Here is a 16,817-nt window from a genome sequence, read left to right on the forward strand (position 1 = left end):
TTTGTGCTTAAAGTGGAGTTCCAGTCACACTGTGAAAAAAAAAACTGTAGCTGCTGACTTTTAAAAAACAGCCACTCACCTTCTTCCACAATCCCGCGGTGTCCTCCTTGCAGCCCGTTTCAACAGCCATCTGGTGTTCTAGGCGCCGGCATCTTCAGTGTGGGCAGCCGGCTGTGACAGCTTGCGGCTTCACAGCCGGGTGTCCACTGCGCATGCGCGAGTAGCGATGCGCTTCCTGAATGGCCCCGTAGTCTTCTAGGACCCATTATGTGTCCCAGAAGACTACAGGGAGGTGCCAATCCTTAATGAGGAGCGGGTGATGAGTCTTCAAAGCGGAACTTCCTCTTTTAATACTACTTTAACAAATCACGCTAGAAACATGGATCATAGACATGTGGTGGGAGTCACTGCTCAGTCCTGCTTGAAAGGATTAAATGGGATATAACTGAATCCATTTTGTATACACTAATACAAGATGCTAGTTTAACATACATATATGAGATATGTATACACTAACAAAACCGTCTATGCCAGCTTCATGTAGAAATGAGTGTTTTTGCAAACTTTACAAAAAAGCAGATAAGGTCTACTCTCATTTCTGAAAAGTTATAACCACAACTTGGGCGTTGGGTCAGATTACAGCCATGATCTTGGGTGTTGGGTCAGATTACAGCCATGGTCTATATGGCATGATAGATAAAGCAGAAGAGTGAAAATGCAAACCTCATACAAATAATTGTTGAGTTAAGGTAAAAAAATGTACATGTATTTGATTGGATGGTCTGAGGGTGTGTTTGCCCAAAGACTACAGTATAATAACCTGATGTTATGCCAATAAAACTGAAGTGTTTGCAATCGCAACTGAGGTGACTTGAGTGCATTCACTTTCCAAGATCTCGTAGCTGTGTCCAGTTGTGACCGTTGGTATCTTGAGGGGGCCCCCAAGGAAAAAAAGTAAAAAGACCACCTACCTACTTTCACAGCTAGTTTTTAAAGGTGCAAGCTCCAAGAACATCTTACTAACATGACCTTATACAATAACCCTTAGAAATCTGCCTAAAATTATTTCATTCTTTGTTCATGCAACCTCTTTGAAAGCAACAAAGAAAATACAAATGGCATAGTAATTAAAAAAAGACTTACTCGGGCTCCATTCTCCAGTAATACTTTGGCACAAGAGACATGACCACCAAGGCATGCTTCATGAACAGGAGAAACTCTGTCTATGGTCAAAATGTTCACATTAAAACCCTAAAGTGAAAATATGTAGACTGTTACCAACAAACTATCAGTTTGCAGAACAATAACAGCAAAAAATACTGTAAAACATGGTCTTTAACCACATCAGCTGCAGAAGATTTACCCCCCTTCCTGACCAAACCATTTTTTTCAATACGGCGCTATGTTATTTTAACTGACAATTGCACGGTCATGCAATGCTGTACCCAAATGAAATAAGTGTCCTTTTTTTGCCACAAACAGAGCTTTCTTTTGGTGGTATTTGATCACCTCTGTGATTTAAATTTTTGCGTTATAAACAAAAAAAACCCACCATTTTGAAAACTACCCAATATTTTATGTTTTCTACTATAAAACATATCCAATAAAAAAAATTTTAAAAATCAAATTTATTCTTAAATTTAGGCCAAAATGTATTCTGCTACATATTTTTGTTAAAAAAAATCCCAATAAGCGTATATTGATTAGTTTGCGTAAAACCTTTAGCGTCTACAAACTATAGGACATATATTGGAATTTAATTTTTTTTTATACTAGTAATGGCAGTGATAAGCTATTTATAGTGGGACTGCGATATTGCAGTCAACATTTTTACACTATCTGACACTGTGGGATCAAGTGACTCTAATACAGTGATCAGTGCTAAAAATATACACTGATCACTGTACTAATGACACTGGTTGGGAAGGGGTTAACATCTCGGGCGATGAACGGGTTAAGTGTGTGCCTAGCTATGTGCTGGGTGTACACTAGGTGGTGCTGGTACAAGGGGAAGTGATGGATCGTGTCCCCAGCTCTGCTCTCATGATCGATCACCCACCCCATCAGAACAGAGCTCTGGCTATGTAAATATAGGCAGAGATCTATTGTTCCTCCCTGCCTGACGATCTGTGGGTGCAGGTTCTGCTGTCACAGCAGAAGCCGATCTCTGAGTCTGCCGAGACTCGAAGATTGACTTCTGCTGTGGCACTACTTGACAGCAGAAGCAATCCACTGATGGCATGCGCACACCCCCATGAAGCAGAAGTGCAAAATCACATTTATATATAAAACTGCTATAGGGCGATCTTCAAGGGGTTAAAGATGAACTCCAGGAATTCAGACACTTTATAAAATGTGCTCTCTTACTATATAAGTCCAATGAGGTGTATGCCACTTACTTTGGACTCTTATTTACAACTAAGAGTTTTACTGAGCACTGGAAGTATAGCTTTTGCTATACTCCTGGAGCTCTGATGGGGAAATTATGCTTTCTCATACAGTGGCAGTCCTGCCCAACCCCCCCCCCTCCCCCCCTGCTGTCCTTAACAGGCGGCTTTGCATTTTGTGAATGGGTTCACATAATACAAAGCACTTTGTGAATAGGCAATAAAAAGTTGAGGAGTAGGATACAGAGCGGATGTACACAACTCTGCAGCTGCGGGGGATGAGACCCAAAGATCTAGCAGCAGAGTTCCAGACGTATAGCAATAGTTGTTCTCCCTGTGCTTGATAGTAGTGTAAACTGTAAACTAAAGAGATAAGCTGAAATTCTAGACTTCTGTTTAATTCAGGTAATTAGACTATTAAGCAGACAACTTCAACCTTTTTTTAAGGAAACCTTAACATTTTTTTTTATGACTCTGGGATCCCCTGTAAAATGATTATATCTACATTTCACAGTAGATTAGCATGATTGGCAAGCTGAAAGTATAATGATAATAAATAAATATAATAAAAATAAAGAATGTGGTATACTTGGTGTAACTGACACGTACAGATCATATTGTAACACATTTCTGTACTGTAAGACAAAATTATTCTGAGTAATAATCATGAAATTAAAGTAATAATAATAATGCCCAGAAAATTAAAAATTGTATTTCCCTCTTACATTGGTGTTGGGCAGAGAATTGCCCCTTTACATTAGTCGTGAGTTAAAAGTACCTTTTTACATCAGTGGCCATTGCAGTGGTCCCTTACATTAGTGGTAAGTGGGAGAAGGACCACCTTACAATGCTTATCAGTGAGAAGACTGCCTCCCCTACAACATCATGCCAGTCAGTGTTGATTGAGAGACAGAAATTGTTCAATGATTAAGGAACCTCTAACCACCTTTAGGGTTGCACAAAACCCTGGGTGAGAAGAGCTGCTATTAGGCATTGACGTAGTAGCAGGGTTAGCCAAGCAAGCACCGGCTGGCCACAGGACCCATGCTTCCTCAGGAGCAGCTCAAAGCCTGAATCGAGAATTATGTCTCCTTCTTTCTCTGTCATTGCACAAGTTGAATCTTGTGGTGGTTATTAGATCAGAGGCTTTTAAGCTGATACATCACATCATACTTTTCTTAACTATAAATCACATTTTGTTTGCCTTAACCACTTAATTTTCAGACATGTGACTTTAATTTTTTAGTTTTTCACTGGCTGTCATTTCTGAGAATAACAGTTGCTATGACACATAATAAAATGGAATGGTAGCGACTAGTGAAGTGACCACATGGGATGACACACTGGAATAGAAGGTTGTTAAATAAATAAAATGAATTTGGGGAAAGGGGGCCAAATAACCACTTGTTCTTTATTTTGCAACAGCAGCTGTCCAAGGTGGTAATTGGTCACAGCAACATGCATCCCACTAGATTGTGGTCATTCATTTAGCAGACAGGATTTCTGACCAATAAACATTTAGCTTTTTTTGCAGACAGCACATGGATTTCTCTTTAAATAGTTTGTCAACAGAATCTTGTCAGCCATTGGAGTAAGAGCATCATCCAGCCCGCTTAACTGCTGCCATAATAATTTCAGTTTTATTAAGAAGGGAATGGTTATTCAGTTTAGAGCTGAATGGATAAGATTTCTGATATATGGTGGTTTAGGTAAGCCTGAGCTGCGAAAGCTACGCCTATTCTGGTAGATTATAAATTGTTTGCAGTTTTATTAATATTACATTGCATAATCCCTTTTAATAATTAACTTTTGTAAGCCCAGCAAACTTTGTTATATGTTCTTCTATGCATATGCTCCTTATTTCCAGTCTTTTTAAAGCTTACTTTGCAAAAAGATGCTTCTTTGGAGGCTATACCTGAAAGTTCATTTATGCTTGGCTTTATTCTCTTTTACATTAATAATGATCTTATTTTCTTTATAATATCCACTGATATTCATATTTCTTTACACAAATCTGGATGATTCTAACTGGTTTCTAATAATTGCATTACTGCCTTTATTCAACCACAAAATACAGGACTTTGGACCACAAGTTATTTTCTCTGTGTTATTGCATAACTGAGCTGTTCACATTTTTGTATTATTCAACCTAAACTTTTTTTGTTTTTGTAGATTGCACTGTGTTTGTCTGTACATACCTGAGCTATCAATGTTTTCACAGTAAGAAGTCTTCCATGAAATGCAGCTTCATGTAATGGAGAACGGTCTGCCCAAGAACCTAAGAAAATATATTTTTTTTGTGAAAATCACATCATCCATATCTTTATAGCCATATAAGCCGTGCATTTACACTGGTCAGTATTTTACTATCCTACAGTAAAATGTGGGAGGATATACTGAATTAAAATCGACAAGAATGAATGAAGACACTAATGTAATTTTATTATTCAAGATTCAAGTCCTTGGCCATTAAACTTCTAGTGATGCTTGATAACATAATTGATACAAAATTAACAAAACTGATACAAAATTTTTTTAAAAAACTTGTTCCATTTGCATATCTTGACCAGGGGCGGACTGACCATTTGGAAACTCAGGCACTGCCCGAGGGCCCAGGTCAGTAGGAGGCCCCATGAGATGCCCTGGTACCTTTTTCATAGGCTTTTTTGAGTTTGGGCAAGGACACAGGGGCCCCATGATCCCCTATTGCTCGGGGGCCCCATGAGTTGTCAGTCCGCCGCTGATCTTGACATGACAGTACAGTCATAATTTAAATCACCATGGGCCACATTTTCAAAGTGTCAGCATTGTCAACAAAAAATTGCATGCGTTGCCCAGCATCCAGTTGGTCAATTCTGCCCTCAAGAGAAACTGTTTTGAATCTGACTAGTTCCCAAACATAAACACAAACAGTGTATGGTTAAGCCCTCTCCAACATATGTGGCCATGAATATTCTGTTTTACACATATACCTCCTATCCCACATAGTGCCACTAGCTGCCACAAAGATGTGTATGTGTGTACTCAGCTGCACCGGCAAACCAAATGTCCAGTGAGTAAGGTAACAAAATGTAGGCTGACTGGTGGAGGTGGCATGGTTTGGTCCGCCATTCCACATGCAACAAATAGAAGTCACAGTGTATACTGCGATGAGGCACCACCTAACACACAACTCTGCTTTATTACTCTGTGCTGTGAAATCTCAACTCTGAATCGGGCAACTACCTTAATGTACATATGACAGCAGTTGCCGCCTAGTCTCGGGGCATTGGAGAACGTGCCCTCGGGCAAATGTACCCATGGCGTATGGAGATGATAGACCCTGCCCACATGTAGAGCAACAATCAAGTATAAATGGTGGATGGGTCTAGATCAGCCATTCTTAACAAGTATAAATGGCAGCTGGGCGGGACTTTCAACGTTCTGGGTGGACATCATATGACATCCTCCTGGAACGCAGCGCGTGCATGGTTGTGTGGCTGTGCTGCAGGCGCAATCTGTCACTGGTGACAGGCTGGTGTCTGGCTGATGACAAATCACTGTACTGGCATGCTGCTGGTACCATGTGATCGCTGTGACCAATCACAGCAGATCACATGACAATTGTAAACAATTAATGACTTTGATTCATGCTATTCCTGGTGTACAATCACAGCCCATCTGTACCATGTGATTAGCTGTGGCCAATCACAGCTAATCACAACAATACTTACTGAATGAATCTATTTCATTCAGTAAAAATGCTTGCTTATAGCAGTGAAATGCACTGCTATAAGCAATAATATTGTGTAAAAAAACAAATCCTAATCACTTCTCCAGAGTGGTACAATGTTACTTTAGTAACATTGTATTGCTCTGGTCACAGTGTGTGACCAGAAAAAATCGTAAAAAAAGGTAAAAAATTTAATAAAGAAGAAAAAGCATTGAAACATTTGAAAAAAAATATTAAAAATAAAGAGAAAATAAAATTTGATTTTTTCGTTATTTTCCAAAAAATAAATGACAAAAAAAATCCAACTACAAAAAACTCATCATGCGTCTAACGAAATACCTTGGACTGTCTACTTTACAAAAAAGGGTCATTTGGGGAATATCTGTACTGTCCTGACATAATTGGGCCTCAAGAAATGAGATAGGCTGTCAGTACATCTGGATTGATTGATTTTCAGATACTGTATATAGCATAGTTTGTGGACTCTATAATTTTCCTACAGACTAAATAATATACACTGATTTGGGTTTTTTTCACCAAAGAAATGTACCAGAATATATTTTGGCATAAATTTATGAAGAACAATTATTTATTTTCAAAATTAAAATAAAATCAAAATTTTATATGGGTACAGTGTTCCATGACTGCACAACTGTCATTCCAAGTGTGACAGTGGTGAAAGCTGAAAATTGACCTGGGCAGGAAGGGGTGAAAATCCCCAATGTTGAAGGACCAGGGTTCCGTAGAACTCTAGAGTTCCTCCAGCAGTTGCTGTGAGTTCCTTGAGCTGTGGTTGATTGACCTCCCCTTTAATGATGCTGACATAGTTTCAGGACCAACACCACTTGTCACATCCAGTGGCATGGCACTATTTATCTTTAGTGGTGGCATTCTGATCACTGCTGCAGGTCTTTTTACCACCAATGTAAGGGGCATTTTCCCACTGAACCTCGATGAATTGGTTATATCAGGGGTCCCCCGAAACCTACAAATTGCTTCAAGGCTTCCACTAGGGTTAAAAGGTCGAGAAAAGCTGAAGTAAATATTATGGGAATCCACTTTCATGAAGTTCATTTCCTGCCAATTAGCCATGTCCTAACCCATTTCTACTGCCAAAACCTCTGCCAAAGGATTATTTTACATTTTAGGGTGTGCTGGTCATTCCACTCTTCTCCCATCATATTAACAGTTCATAAAGCATCTATAGGCATCCAAAGTGAATGTTACCCATCCTTTTTACACTATATGCTAAGGGCCCTGTTAAAGTTTATGGTAATAACTGTGACCATATACTTCATGTTATATTATCTAGACCAGAAAAGTGTGTGTGGGTGGGAGGGAATGGGGGTTATACCTATTTTAATTTGACTGTTAAATACCGATTTAATTACAGTATGTGCTCTACATTTCCAGCGGCATCAAAATGCAACATCATTTTAACAAGTGTAGTAAATACAGCTACAAGGTGTGATTTGCTAGAATGGATCTCATTATATTGAATATAATAATACACGTGACTGGGTTTGGTTTATTATGTCAAATGATTAGTAGCTGTTTAACTGCTCTGCATTTGTAATTCTACTGAAATGTTAGTAAAAGATTAAGTAACATACCTCCCTGGAAGCTGTGACAGATATGATTGCCATAAAGCGCATTTCTCAATGCCCATGGTAGTGAAGTTAGTCCGTGTCTTTCTGAGGCCTCTGAAGCACCATGAAGAACCATTTCTGTGTATGCAGACATTACATTGCTAGTGCTGGTGCAGGCTCAGTGTAATGACTAAACAACATCACATGACTGGGATCAGTGGCCACCTTACAGCAGTACTGGTATCAAATCTCCAAACTATAGCCAGAAGCCGCAATCCTAGAAGCACTGTTCAGGCTTTGCAATTTCTCTGCAGGAGTTATTATAATAATAATAATAACAAACTTTATTTTATATAGTGCCTTTAAAAGGTAGCTCCTCAAAACGCTTTACAAAGAAAACACAAAAAATACACTGGATAAAATAAAGGAAAAAAGAGAAAATTTAATGAAAGTTTGCCTAAAGAAAAAAGTTTTTCGATTTGAATTTAATGAGTTTAGAAATGATGACTCTGAAGTTCTTTGGAAGTGAATTCCAAAGTTTTGGAGCATAGCAGGAGAAGGCCCTGTCTCCCATCGAGTGTAGATGATTAGGGGGAACACACAGAAGACCAGAACTTGAGGAGCGGAGGTTATGAGGAAGGGAGTAAGTTGATAACATTTCAGACAGATAATGGGGAGCCAAACCATGAAAAACCCTATAGGTGAACAAGAGGATCTTACAGTCTATGTGGAACCTGACGGGTAGCCCGTGCAAGGACTCTAGGATAGGGGTAATATGGTCACTTGTACGAGACCTAGTCAGGATTCTGGCTGCAGAATTTTGTACATATTGAAGTCAATTAATTGTGGATTTAGGTACACCAGTGAGTAGAGCACTGCAGTAGTCAAGTTGGGAGAATACAAATGTATGGATCAGCTTTTCAGCTACAGTGTATGATATACAAGCAATATAGTCACTCTACGAGTTGAAATATGAGCTTTTGGACAAGTGGTGAAGAGATGAATGTAAAATTAAAACACTGTAAGCTGCTGTCTTAATTCATATAAAAACAAATACATAATATGAGTAAATACAGTGGGGAAAATAATTATTTGATCCTCTTCAGATTTGATAAGTTTGCCCACTCACAAAGAAATGAAGGGTCTATAATTTTTATCATAGGAATAGTTTCAATGATAGAGACAGAATATCAACCAAAAATCCAGAAAAAACACATGATACAAATGTTTTAAATTGAGTTGCAGTTCAGTGAGTAATATAAGTATTTGATCCCCTACCAACCAACAATAATTCTGGCTCCTACAGACTGACTATATGGTACACAGATTAGTCCTGTCAAATGTAAGAAGGTGCTTCTATTGACAACTCACTATGTGTATAAAAGACACCTGTTCACAGAATCTTTCTTCCATTCAAACCTCACCACCATGGGCAAGATCAAAGAGCTGTCAAAGGATGTCAGGGACAAAATTGCAGACCTGCAAAAGGCTGGAATGGGCTACAAGACATCAGCAAGAAACTTGGTGAGAAGGAGACAACTGTTTGAGCGATTATTCCCAAATGGAAGAAATACAAAAACACCATCAATCGCCCCCTGGTCTGGAGCTCCATGCAAGATTTCACCTCATGGGGTAAGGATGATCATGAGAAAAGTGAGGGATTAGCCCAGAACTACACGGGAGGAGCTTGTGAATGATCTCAAGCAGGGATGCACCAATTATTCGCTGGTACCAATTACTGATACTTTGTGGTGTGACACAAATTGCACCTCAAAAAATAGAATGCGATTTAAATAGGAACGCGATTCCTGTCCATATTGCATGTGGTTTCCACACTGTTCCTGCGTGAACCCAGGCTTGTCATAGCCCTGAGTTCACACAGGAGGTGTGTGGGAATCCTCCCTGCAGGCATCCCATGCTGAGTCTCAGTTGTAAGAGAGGAGAGAAAGCGGTGGGGATTTAAATCCCCTGTGTGACAATCCTGGGTTCACACAGGAGCAATGGGGAAATTGCATGTGATTTGGACAGGAATCACATTCCTATTCAAATCGCAGGCTAATCTATGCGGTGCAATTTGCGTCCATTAACACAAATTGCACAGCAAAGTATAGGTTAAGGTATCAGGAGTATTTTCCTGCTTATGAGTACTCATGAAAATATTCGGAATCGGTACATTCCGAATCTCAAGGCAGTTGGAACTACAATCACCAAACAAACCATTGGTAAATAAATACGCCACCATGGATTGAAATCCTGCAGCACCTGCAAGGTCCCCCTCCTCAAAAAGGCACATGTACAGGCCCGTCTGAAGTTTGCCAAAGAACATATAAATGATTCAAAGAAGGATTGGGGGAAAGTGTTGTGGTCAGATGAGACCAAAATTGAGCTCTTTGGCATCAACTCAACTCACCGTTTTTGGAGTACGAAAATTGCTGACTATGACCCTAAGAACACCATCCCTACAGTAAACCACGGAGCTGGAAACATTATACTTTGAGGCTGTTTTTCTGCTAAAGGTACAGGCCTACTTTGCCACATTGAGGGGCCAATGGATGGGGCCATATATTGTAAAATCTTGGATGAGAACCTTCTTCCCTCAAGTAGAACACTAAAGATGGGTCTTCCAGCATGACAATGACCCAAAATATATCGCCAAGGCAACAAAAGGAGTGGCTCAAGAAAAAGCACACTAAGGTCATGGAGTGGCCTAGCCAGTCTTTATTCCTTAATCTTATAGAAAATTTATGGAGGGAGCTGAAACTTCAAGTTGCCAAGCGACAGCCAAGAAACTTTAAGGATTTAGAGAAGATCTATAAAGAAGAGTGGACCAAAATCCCTGAGATGTGTGCAAACCTGGTAACCAACTACCAGAAAAGACTTACTTTTGTGCTTGCCAACAAGGATTTCTCCACCAAGTACTAATCATGTTTTGCTTGGGGATCAAATACTTATTTTACTCACTGAGCTGCAACTCCATTTATAACATTTGTATCAAGTATTTTTTTCTGGATTTTTGGTTGATATTCTGTCTCTATCACTTAAAATATACCTATGATAAAAATTATAGACCTTTCATTTCTTTGTAAGTGGGCAAACTTACAAAATTTGCAGGGAATCAAAAAATTATTTTCCCCACTGTAGTATTGGAGCAAATCCTAACAAAACAGTGCTTTACACACCAAAAAAACAACAATAAATACACCAATCCACATATAACAAAATAGGGGCATCAATGATCTAAATTGCTCTATATTATCCACCACCATGTGAATTAGGGTGCATAAAGAGAAGTCCACCATTAAATGTCCTTCTATGAATAAAGTCCTTCAAGATTAGACTTCAACTTCAGGTGTTCCACTTTAATCACCGCAGTGCTTTCCATGAGAGTCACTCCCCCCTCCAGACACCCCACTCACCAGAAAGATTTGTTTGTTTAGCATAAACATTTAATCACCCAAAGGTTATTTGATCCCAGGTGTCACATCCAGTCATTGGTTCAATCCAATCACTACAACTCACAAGAGGGAAAAACAAATGAGCCACAATGAGCCTATTCTGAGACTCCAAATATGGTTTCAAGGCAAGAGAGTAAAGGACTGTGGTCTACAGTATCAAAGGTAGAACTAAGATCTAGTAGAACAAAAATATTTAGCAAGCCAGAGGCTAACAGAAGGTCCTTAACCACTTCCAGTCCAGACAATTTTACCCCCTTCCTGTCCAGGCCAATTTTCAGCTTTCAGCGCTGTCACACTTTGAATGACAATTGCACGGTCATGCAACACTGTACCTATATGAATTTTTTAGCATTTTTTTGAGACAGATAAAATTTTTATTTTGGTGGTATTTATTCACCATTGGGATCTTTATTTTTTTTTTGCTATGTAAATGAAAAAGCCCAAAAATATTTTAAAAAAGTGTTCTTATAAAATTTTGCAAATAAATAATATTTTATCATAAATCTTGTCCAAAATTTATTCCGTTATCTTTTTAGTAAAAAAAAATAACCCAAATTAGTTTATAACCAAAAATTATAATTTTTAAACATTTTTTTTACATTTTTATATTATTATGTTTTTTTTTTTTACTGTCACCCTAGCAGTACAGTGTCACCATGGTGACACTGTACTACTTGTGGGGGGTGATGAAGATTTTTTTTTTGTTTTACACTGATTGTTTTTACACCTATAAAGGCTGTAAAAGCAACCATTTCTACTTCTCTCTGGCTGCTTTCTTGCAGCCATTGAGAACTACTGTGTGAGCTGTGATTGGACACAGCTTGTCACATGGTACAAGGCTGTTGTGAATAGCCTTGTACCATGTGACCTCTGTGATCATTCACAGATTTCACACGTAGTATGCAATGATGTCAGAAGTGACATCTTGCTTACTACTCTGCATGTGATCACTGATTGGTCAATCAGTGATCACATGATCGGGACCTTGCAGAGGTCCTGTACGACGATCAGTGTTCCACTGTGTCCAGAGGACACAGCGGGCACCGGATCGCGGTGCTGCGCGCTCCCAGGGAGTGTGCACAAGCAGGGAGCGGGGAGGTCATTTATAAACGGCCACTCACCCCTGCACTGCCACCGGCCGGCTGTTTATATACAACGGCCGGATGGGAGGTGGTTAATGACTTTGACCAAGGCAGTTTCTGTGCTGTGCAGTTGCCGAAAACTAAATTGGAGGGGTTCAAATAGGTTATTTCAAGTCGGGTGATTAAGTAACTGAGATATCACACTCAAGGATCTTGGCAAGGAAGGGTAAGTTAGATATTGGGCAAACGTTTTTAAACTGTCCAGAGCTATGTTGGGTTTTTTTGGTTCCTGGGTGATGGCAGCAGTTTTGAGGATTGTTGGTACAAAACCAATGCTAAGGGAATCATTTATGATATTTATGATATAAAAATGACGCATAGAGAACTAAAACGGGGTTTAAATAAATGGATAGAAATAGGATCAAGTATGCAGGTGGATGATTTCATATTCGAGATTTCATCAGAGGTGCAGAAAGAAGAGGGAGAGAGAAGAACCAGTAAAACTGGGTGGGTCAGGAAGTGATGTGAAAGAAACATGTGGTGTGGTAAGAATTTGATGCTTTATTTTGTCAATTTTTGAGGAAAGAAAAAATGTAAGAATGTGTTACAGAGCAGTGTTGAAGCTGGTAATGTGGAAGGACAACGAGGTTTTAATAATCTGTCAATGGTGCAGAAGAGCTGCTTCCGATTGTTAAGATTTTTTTCAATGGCTTACTGGATTATTATGTAAATAATGATTTGACTAGTTGCTATTATATTACTATTCATTCAAAATGATTGTGTATATATACACAGACATACAAAGATTCTGCTGCAATTTCAAAAGTGTACAATATGTTTTAAAAAAATCAGCATGAAGAGTAATGCAGGCCATAGACGGGTCAAAAATCTACCAATTTTTTCAGCCGAAAAAAAAATTGGTAGATTTTTGCACCGTTAGTGGGTTAATTGGTTGGCCATTTTTCGGGGTTTTGCCACATTTGTTTTATCGGTAAAGTTGGAAAAAAATCGTCCGATTTTGCCGTGACCTGCAAGAAAAAGAAGAAGTATAAAAAGAAGAAAAAGAAGAAGAATTCCAGTCCGCTATTATATTTGACATGAAAAGTATTGCGGTTGCAACAATGTATCTATTTGTATCCGAATAAAAACATCTGTATCCAAAATGGATACAAATGGATAAATTGTTGCAACCTCAATACGTTTTCATGTCAAATATAATAGCGGAGCTCTCTGCACGGGACAGAAGTAATTAAAAGCCATCCATAGACGGGATGAAAATCGGCCGATTTTTTTACCATTGGTGGTAACCTCGGCCGATCGAACAACCGATTTTTCATTTTTTTTATTACAAAAACGGCCAGTTTTTGACCCGTCTATGGCCTGCATTAGGCCTTATGCACATTGGCCACTGTCAAACTTGCATTTATATGTATTTAGAGGCCATTCCTAAACGCATAAACGTACATAATGATTTTTACTGGTGCCAGTCACGCTGAGCCTTTATTCGGGTTTAGGTGTGGTCGGTTTAGCTACGTTTAGGGAAAATTTAATTCTGTTCATCTAGGATCTGATTAGACCCAATAAATGCAACTAAATGCAGTAAACACATGTAAACGTATCTAAAAGCAGGAACATCTAAGCACATAAAAAGTGATTTGAAAAGTTGTTCGTACTTCCTAAATCACTTCTCCTGCATTTAGAAAAAGGTAAATGCAGGAGTATCAGTATTAATGAGGCCTATGACCTCCCAATATCATTTGAAGCAGGAGGTCACATGTACCAATAACAGGTGTATATGTTTTGCTCGGGAAGGCTGATTAAACATCCGATGAGACAGCCAGGCCCACTACAAAAAGTTATTAAAGGAGAAGTAGGACCAAGTTCACTCAGCTGGGCCAGACTCTAGAGAGATCCCAACTTTAAGTGATAATAAATGTTCTCTTCTTCTCGAGTCTCCCACTGGCACTCCTGGCTCATCCCCCATGTCGAGTACCCCCCAGAGAAATCCATGTACTCTGGGGGCATTTGTGCATGCTCACTCCCAAGCCACCTCTGTGTGTCTATGATTGATATTTCAACAAAGACCCCCAACAGGGCTCTTAAAAAAAGTTGATTAAAAAAAAAATTGTAACAAATACAAAAATAAACTTGTAAAAATAATAATAATAAAAAAAATACAAATAAAAAAACTACTGACACTGTTCACTGCTCTACCAACTGAGACTGTTCACTTTTAAGGAAGGCTAAGTTCATATTTTTAAAGTGACATTTATTTTATTAATCTAAGCATTTTTTGGGGGTACAAGAATGCTTTTGTTATATTTAACGATTCCCCTTTAAGCTCCTCCCACTAGTAACACAATTTGGCCACACCCACTGTTCTCCACGGCACACGTAGCATACTGCATTAATACTCTTCTTTGGGCATCCAAAGGTGCCCCAGGTATTTTACAATCCTATAGTGTATACTACAAAAAAAAATTGCTGTGTGCCCCTAAAGTGTTTGGGTTTAAGAAAAGGTGACAACTCTATGGAGAACACTCCTTTTTATCTACTTTTTATACAGGAGGCCAAATATTGTGTCATACTTGTATTAGCAAGGATGACAAGCTATGTGCAATAGTCCTTTGCAATGTGATCTTACAGGATGTGACATCTTGGTAAACAAGCCTTTGCTACACTGCAGGCCCACATCCTATGTTGCTGCTTCTTCTAAGCTAGATACCTGCAGTATAAAACACATTTACTTCCAGTAAGTAATTCTAGTAGATACAATTCTAAAACATTACACAAAATGCCTGGTCTGTATTGTATGATCCACCAATGAGTCTTATCCACATCATAACAAAATTGTATACCGAAGAAAAAACAGCTTCTTATGCTTTAACTGGACTCACCATTAGCCATATTAATGTATGTGTTATTATAAACTCTCACAAGGAAGCATACAATATATGTATATTAGCCTCTACTAGACAGCCTATTGCAAACTGCTATGGAAATCATTTTGGAAATAAAACATGATAACATTTTAGTCGTATTATAAAGAATCATGTTACCTTGTACTATTCCATAGATCTCTTCTGCTATTCTGGCAGCTTCCTTCCGATTGCCCCGCACAATGTAAAAATGTGTGAGCACGCACAAGGACACCTTGATTAAAAGTTTAAAACAAAATAGGGCAAATATTGCTACATAGATATTAGTAAGAGCTAGGAGGACAGAACTGGCCTCCATTGTAGCAAACTGTCCAGCTAAACAGCTTGTAGTGTAGCAGTCTATTTTTGGCATCTCTGGAAGTCTATTTTAGAACTTTCCACTGTCTGACTGCACAGAACGGATTTCACTGTGGAATAAAGGAAACCTAAAAGTAAATGTACAGGATTACATCAGACTCAAATGCTGTCTGTGTTTGGGCACCAAGTCTCAATCTATTGTTCTGATATCCCAAAATGGATAGTCATGCTCAACCAGGGTTTTGTAAGACCATAGAGCTCCTCCAGAGGTTGCTAGGGGTTCCATGAGCTGTAGCTGATTGATCTCTCATTTGATGATGCCTGAATAGTTCCAGGACCAACACTACTTGGCAAAGCCATCAGCGGAACACCAATGATCTTTTTCATCTCTCTGTAAGGATGGCATTCTGACCACCACTGTAAGGGGGCATCATTCCCACTGACCACCAATGTAAGGGGGCATTTTTCCTACTGACCTCCAGTGTAAGGGGGTATTTTACCATTCATAGATCCTATGGCATGCAGTTAATAAAATTACCAACAAGTTGGAGGGCCATGCATGTCATATGATCTATTGGTGTTGTAAGTGTGTACCAAACTCTACACATACACTATATTGCCAAAAAGTATTGGGACACCCCTCCAAATCATTGGATTCAGGTGTTCCAAACACCTAGGCAGGCAGACTGCTTCTACAAACATTTGTGAAAGAATGGGTCACTCTTAGGAGTTCAGGGAATTCAAGCATGGTACCGCAATAAGTTGCCAGCTGTGAAATAAGTCCAGCCTTGCTACTAAATATTCCACGGTCAACTGTTAGTGGTATTATAACAAAGTGGAAGCAACTGGGAACAACAGCAACTTGGGTTTCCATGGCCAAGCAGTTGCATCAAAGCCTTACATCACCAAGTGCAAAGCAAAGCATTGGATGCAGTGGCATAAAGCACGATACCACTGGACTCTAGAGCAGTAGAGACGTGTTCTCTGGAGTGACAAATCGTGCTTCTCTGTCTGGCAATCCGATGGACGTGTCTGGGTTTGACGGTTACCAGGAGAACGGTACTTGCCTGACTGCATTGTGCCAAGTGTAAAGTTTGGTGGATGGGGGATTATGGTGTGGGGTTGTTTTTCAGGGGTTGGGCTTGGTGCCTTAGTTCCAATTAAGGGAACTCTTAAGGCATCAGCATACCAAGACATATTGGACAATTTCATGCTCCCAACTTTGTGGGAACAGTTTGGGGAGGGCCCCTTCCTGTTCCAACACGACTGCACACCTGTGCACAAAGTAAGGTCCTTAAAGACATGGATGAACGAGTTTGGGGTGGAGGAACATGACTGGCCTGCACAGAGTCCTGA

At 39.3% G+C, this 16,817-nt stretch overlaps 1 protein-coding gene across 3 annotated transcripts in view; it reads right to left on the reverse strand.

Moving 5' to 3' along the window:
- ASB11 (ankyrin repeat and SOCS box containing 11) overlaps positions 1-15,531 on the reverse strand; it is a 28,163-nt gene extending 12,632 nt beyond the window's left edge. The window contains exons 1-4 of one of the 3 annotated variants that reach the window (XM_089693630.1): positions 15,285-15,531; positions 7,713-7,802; positions 4,586-4,665; positions 1,144-1,251 (exon numbers count right to left, since the gene is read on the reverse strand). In XM_089693630.1, the coding sequence (XP_089549756.1) occupies positions 1,144-1,251; positions 4,586-4,665; positions 7,713-7,802; positions 15,285-15,516 (510 nt within the window). In that variant the 5' untranslated portion in view covers positions 15,517-15,531. Of the gene's footprint in view, positions 1-1,143; positions 1,252-4,585; positions 4,666-7,712; positions 7,895-15,284 lie in introns of those variants that run through there. The other 2 variants (XM_089693628.1, XM_089693629.1) reach the window with 2 other exon arrangements.
- Positions 15,532-16,817: the final 1,286 nt, after the last annotated feature.

Source organism: Staurois parvus, unplaced genomic scaffold (assembly GCF_062004578.1).
Source record: "Staurois parvus isolate SC_StPar_1 unplaced genomic scaffold, SC_StPar_1.0 ptg000635l, whole genome shotgun sequence".
In the NCBI taxonomy this organism is placed as follows: Eukaryota; Metazoa; Chordata; class Amphibia; order Anura; family Ranidae; genus Staurois; species Staurois parvus.